This window comes from Neltuma alba, unplaced genomic scaffold, assembly GCF_004799145.2.
Source record: "Neltuma alba isolate B1F8T4 unplaced genomic scaffold, ASM479914v2 tig00010544_pilon, whole genome shotgun sequence".
In the NCBI taxonomy this organism is placed as follows: Eukaryota; Viridiplantae; Streptophyta; class Magnoliopsida; order Fabales; family Fabaceae; genus Neltuma; species Neltuma alba.
This window is the reverse complement of record NW_021635413.1, coordinates 643,137-649,144: the sequence shown is the minus strand read 5'-3', so window position 1 is coordinate 649,144 and position 6,008 is coordinate 643,137. Positions and strand designations below refer to the sequence as shown.

At 30.3% G+C, this 6,008-nt stretch overlaps 2 protein-coding genes across 2 annotated transcripts; both read left to right on the top strand.

Moving 5' to 3' along the window:
- The first annotated feature begins 253 nt into the window (after positions 1 to 253).
- Positions 254 to 937, top strand: LOC114756921 (pectinesterase inhibitor 4-like). The gene has a single exon (XM_028945888.1). It carries the CDS (start codon positions 254 to 256, stop codon positions 935 to 937), a length of 684 nt encoding a protein of 227 aa, XP_028801721.1.
- Positions 938 to 4,628: 3,691 nt separating this feature from the next.
- LOC114756920 (21 kDa protein-like) lies at positions 4,629 to 5,276 on the top strand. The gene has a single exon (XM_028945887.1). It carries the CDS (start codon positions 4,629 to 4,631, stop codon positions 5,274 to 5,276), a length of 648 nt encoding a protein of 215 aa, XP_028801720.1.
- Positions 5,277 to 6,008: the final 732 nt, after the last annotated feature.

Here is a 6,008-nt window from a genome sequence, read left to right as displayed (position 1 = left end):
AATATGAAAAAAAATTATTAAAAAAATACATTAATTTCTCCATGATGTTCTTTTAAAAATATAATTGACAACTTCATTTTCTCAATATTTTATTCATGACTGATTGAATAAAGGGGGGAAAAAGGAAAGAAAAAAGAAAAAAGAAAAAAGAAAAAGAAAAACCACCGGAGGTTTGTCTATATAAATCTGAGAATTAGACTGAGTGGTCATCGACATCAGAAGAAAAAGAAAGTGTTGACTTAGTGCAGAGAACATGGAAGGCAACACTTTCACAATTCTCTCATTTCATCTTCTTCTCTTCTTCACTCTTCTTTCTCAGCAAGCTTCAGCCTGCAACAATTCCACCATCAATAATCCTTCTTACTATTCCCAGAAGAGCACAAATCCTTCTTCAAACCAAACTGTGAGTAGTTCTCAGAAGAACACCATGAACAAAAACAACTACTACAAATCCTTCGTTTTCACTTCCTGCAATACCTCCACGTACCCTTCTATCTGCTACCAATCCTTATACCAGTACGCTTCAAAGATCAAAGCAGATCCTTTTATTCTTTGTAATTCCTCTTTGGCTCTCGTGCTAAAAGAGTCTAAGAAAACTTATTCAGTGATATCGAAGCTTTTAAGGAAGGACAGTACATCAGAGACAGCTGCGAAGGTTTTGAAAGACTGTCTAGACAACGTGAGAAGTTCTGTTGATGAGATTCAGGAATCTTTGGATGATATGAACAATTTGGAAGATTCTTATGATAAGGAGTTTCAGATGAGCACGATTAAGACCTATGTGAGTTCCGCCATCACTGATCATGAGACTTGTTTCGATGGGTTGGATGAAGAGAACGTGGATGCTTCTGTGAGAGACAAAGTCAGAAACAGTGTGTTGAACGTGCAGAGGATGACCAGTAATTCTTTGTATTTTATCAACAATCTCAAGTATTAATGCAAACATATGCTTCAGTAAAGGAGGAAATTTGTTTCAGATATGAAGTCAAAGACTTGCACTGATGATGGGTTTGATGACTTTTTTTCGGGCCTTATTGGCAACATTCCATAAGGTATCTATAATGCATAAGTGTTTCTTATTTACATTCCTCTTGTTATGTGTGGGCTTCTCTTTGTTGTTTTTGTTTCTTAAGGGATTTTCTTTATTTGGTATATATTATTTAATTAGTCTTGTGCTGTTTGGAGATGAAAAATAAGATCAGTTCATGATTAATTTTCAAGTTATTTGTTGTCAGAATTAATGTTTGTATTATAATTCTCATCTTCAAAAATACTCTCTCCATTTCTTTTTCAGCGAAACAATCTCTCTCATTTTCAAAGAAACAATCTCTTTTATAGTGGTGTTTCTAAATATAAGAAACCAATCTTTTTGTCTAAAATTTTAAATTCACATTTCCATTTTCACCCATGTTATATATATGCCACTTTTTATCTCTTTGCAATAAGTTCCTACTCTATCTCTCATGTACTCTCTTTATAAATAAGGATATAATAAAAAAATGTATATATTTTACATATTTATTACTTTTAACTAAATTTAACTAATATTTTAAACAATGTAATTTTAATAGTTTTTTTTTTCAATAGAAAAGAATGGAGGGAGTAGTTGATACCCCTTAGAATGTATATAACTAAGGGGATAAAAATTGAGGGAGGCCACCACATACAAGGCTAGGTCCTCCTAACCCTTACCCAAGAAGGCTTCTTAAGAACACATATACAAACACACACCCACACACGACTTTGCCCCCAGGGAAAAAAAAAACATATACTTGACTTTTTTTGTCTTTCAAAAAGCTAAATGAAATAAAATATTTCTTAATTTAAAATATTTTCTTAATTAAAATAACACAAATCATGAATAAAAGTAATTAAATTGAAAATATAATGTAAGAATTTATCAATACACTTTTAAGAATTATTGTTATTGAAACCGAATGTCAAAGAACGACTTAACGTCTCATTAATGAAAAAATATGATATATATAGACAAGGGAGCCTGTGACTATTTACAGAACAGAAATATAACAATTTATACATATCTAACGGAATCGCTATGTTGCATTGTTATTTTAAAATAAAAATAAAAATATAAAATCGGTAAAGATGTACTAACACGAAAACTATTTGTTCCATTTTTTAACAAAAATAATATGGAATCATGTATTAGTGTGCGGTTTAACAATATACATGGTAGTTTTTTTTAACAGTGTTAAGGTGGTGACCTTTTGATGGCCAAAATTTTCTGCTAAAATAGTTTTTTAACACTGACTTTTGAATTTCAATCGCCATCACAAATCAATTTTTTTTCATAGTGCTAAAATAGTAAACTGATGGGGTCTCATTAAGGACCCCAACAGTTTACTTGGAGAGGGGAGGGGAGAAATAGCCTAATAATATGTAGAAATAAGCATATGTGAGAGGAAAAGTCCCCACATGAGGAAAGGAAATAGAATTAGATAGGAATTATATATGGATGTTGAATATTGGCATTTTAATGATTTCAAATTTTGACTTTAAGATCTTGAACATATATATATATAGATATAATACTTTGCAAATTTAATTTCAACAAGTTTGGCACCGAGAATTGTGAAGATTGAGAGGAGTATATATTTGAGGTGAAAATTTAAAGTTGGTTATTCTAAGAAGCTAAGGAATTTTATATGCTTGATAATATTGTACTAGATTCAATATAGGAAACATATTATATCGGAACTATAGCAGTGTAACAATATATATTCCAAATGTTTGGTTAAGATGTGATGTCAAGTTTATGATTTTATAGTACTTTGCAAAGCTAGCTTTGACGAGTTTGGCGCCAATGTAAAATTTGACCATCATTTTCAGTACACCCCAAAAAAGAGCTTTTAGTTTGCTGTTAGTTGTGTTTATATAGAGTTAGATAGATATTTCAACTTTGTTGGCAAAAAAAAAAAAAAAACTCTTAGCTTTCAGTCTTTACTATAAAATCTAATTGTTAAGTTGATCTTGATCCTAAATTTAAGACATATTTCTTATATTTATCAATTTTGTCTAAATTATCTCTATTCATATTCTCTCAACTATAATCAAGTAGGAAGGTAAGGAGGATATTTAAGAAGACAGTTATAGTGTTTTAAAAAAAATGTCATATTTTTTACAACTAAGTAACTTACCTAACTTCCTTAATCTAATCAAATTAGTTAAATAAGTCTTACATTAAATATCAAAGGAGTAATAGGTATTTCAAATATATGTGTTTAAAATATCTTTTTTTATTTTATGAAAGAATAAATCTGAGTAGATTCAGATTCATTAAAAAAAAAAAATCTAAAAAGTGACTCAAACAATCATGTTCGGCACCAACTTGGAGATGGGAGGCGTACCAGAGAGGTGAAGATGGAGCCATTATAAAAAGTAGGTTTGGGACAGTTTGGGTTCAAGTGTAAGTCCTCTGTAGGCATAAAGAAGCATATATAGATCATAAGTCAATGGATATACTCTGGATTTTTTTTTCCTAAAACAAATATATATATATATATATTATCAAATGAAGTTGAACATTCGTTAGCAAAAAACAAAATAAAGTTAAATATTCCCTCCAATTCTAATTATAGAAGTTAGTTGAGGGATTTGTTTTGATTCAAAATATAAGATCTCAATCAAAACGTTAATTTGTCTCACAAATTTCCAATTCTTTTCCAAACAATCCCATTGATTATTAAATGGTAAGTTGGTAACCATATTTTTCATTGTAATTGTAGTTTAAGAAAAAATTCCAATTATGATTGTATGTTTTTAACAACTATTCCTTTAATTAATTTGAATTGAGTTCGTTTTGGAGTGGCGCTATTAATGAATGAAGTCTAGTCTAGGCTAAAAGATACCAACTCATTATATCATAAACTAACATACTGTTACAATGAGTTTTTTTAATATATTTATTCTAACATATTCTTTCATCATTATATATTTTTTATGCTTGCCACATTGTGAATTTGGAGATCATGTGCCAACCCATCACGTTCACAGAAAACTAAAAGTCAAAATAATTAATGATCAGAGCATCTGGATTTGATTTTATTTTATGAGCATTTAGACATGCTTTTTAAGAAATCTCCATGTGCCATCTCCGTTTTGTAAGGAATTAGCATTGCTTAGCTTCATATTATTTCCAGAGGGTTAAACTTTCCATTCATTTTCAACAAAATCATGTTCTTTTCCTCTTATTATCTCATTCACTATAATTTCTATTCCGTTCTCAATTTTTTTTTGTTGAGTATAGATATCCTCCTATTAAATGCTTATTTAAAATATTATCATATACAAAATATGGGCACTTCTCTCAATAAAAATTTAAATATTGGTTTGTCACGTTGTGAAAAATTATTTCCTTTCACTAGACTCAACCCTGTTGGTTAGTCCTTATAATTTAAAAGTTAATGAAGCTGAGCTCTTATGATTTGCAAATTTCTTAATTTAGTCCTTACTTAATCAAATTTTGACAATATTCTGTTCAATTATACGGGCATATAGTTAACTAATTATAGTTTTTGCACTTGCTTCAAATTTCAAAACTCCCATGTGCACATATTTGTCTATAAAAAGGACCATTCTTTCACGTCCACAATCAAAAAAAATTAAATATGGCTTCATCAATTCCTAGTTCGCATCACAACACTTTCTTCTCAATCCTTCTTTCCTTTTCATTAATCGCCTCAATCTCCCACAAAGCCATTGCTGCTTCATCATCTTCTTCTTCTTCAGCCTCCACCAATACCCTAAAAACCTACAAAGCTTTCATAAAAGAGTACTGTAATTCCACTACGTACCCTGAAAATTGCTACAAGTATCTCTCTCCTTATGCCTCAGTGATCAAAACAAGTCCTTTTGTTCTCACCAAGTCCTCCATTTATATTGCTCTGAAACAAGCCAGCAAGTCACATAATGCACTCAAATCGCTGACCAAAGCCAAGGGTCTTACTCGCAATGAAACCCTAGTCATTGAGGATTGTCTTGAGAATATTGACGATTCACTTGATGAAGTTAAGCAATCGGCCATCGCCGTCAAGGGCTTGACCGGTGCTAACGCCTCCGATGAGGCCTTCGAGTGGAGTAACATAAAGACATGGATGAGTGCTGCCATTACAAGTTATACCACCTGCACCGACGAGTTTGATGAGATGAAGATAAGATCTTTGTTGCAGAAGAAGATCACAAGCAGTGTCTCAAAATCTGAAAACATGGTTAGCAGTGCTCTTTCAGTTGTCAACAAGTTTACCGATTTTTTGTAAGGCAATCGGTTTTGGTAAAGGGTGTAAATAAGAGAAATATTTGCTATTATGTCACGCTCATTTGTGGATCAATCCTTTTCTCTCTTATGATTATTATTAAAGTTGCACAGGATTCAGTTTAAATGCGACTAATTTATGTAAGATATGAGTTTGAATCCTTTTGCAATACACTTGATTACAAAATTGTAAACTTTAGGGAAAGGGATCTGCAATTCCTTATAGTTTACATCAATTTTGAATCAGGTCCCTATTGTTTACTTTGTTTGAATTGGGCTTTTGATCCATGATAGGCATTCATTATTTGAAAATGTAAAATTCATTAATTTTAATTTATAGAATTTCATAAATTTTATGAAATTTCTTTCATTTTATTTAACGTGCCGTCTTAACATTCATGCATTTCTATAAATCAAATTTCATAAAATCAATAAATTAAAATTAAGATAAACTATAAGGACCTATAGATTAATTTTTTCAAAGGAAAAATATATTTGTGATCCTTATAGTTTCTATTGAATTATGTTGATCAGCTAAATATGTAGATTTGTATTCAAGAAAAATATTCCAAAATAAGATTAATATAATATAACAATATTTATTGATGTGGTTTAATCAAAGAATATTAAAATATAAGGAAGAAACTAAAACTTAAGTGAATTATAAGAATAAAAAATTATAATTTTCCTAAAACTTATGTTTGCAAACACCCATAAACAAAAAGTACTTTCATTT

Excerpts from the sequence above, each read along its gene's own strand:
- LOC114756921 (XM_028945888.1), top strand. The coding sequence starts at position 254 with ATGGAAGGCAACACTTTCACAATTCTCTCATTTCATCTTCTTCTCTTC.
- LOC114756920 (XM_028945887.1), top strand. The coding sequence starts at position 4,629 with ATGGCTTCATCAATTCCTAGTTCGCATCACAACACTTTCTTCTCAATC.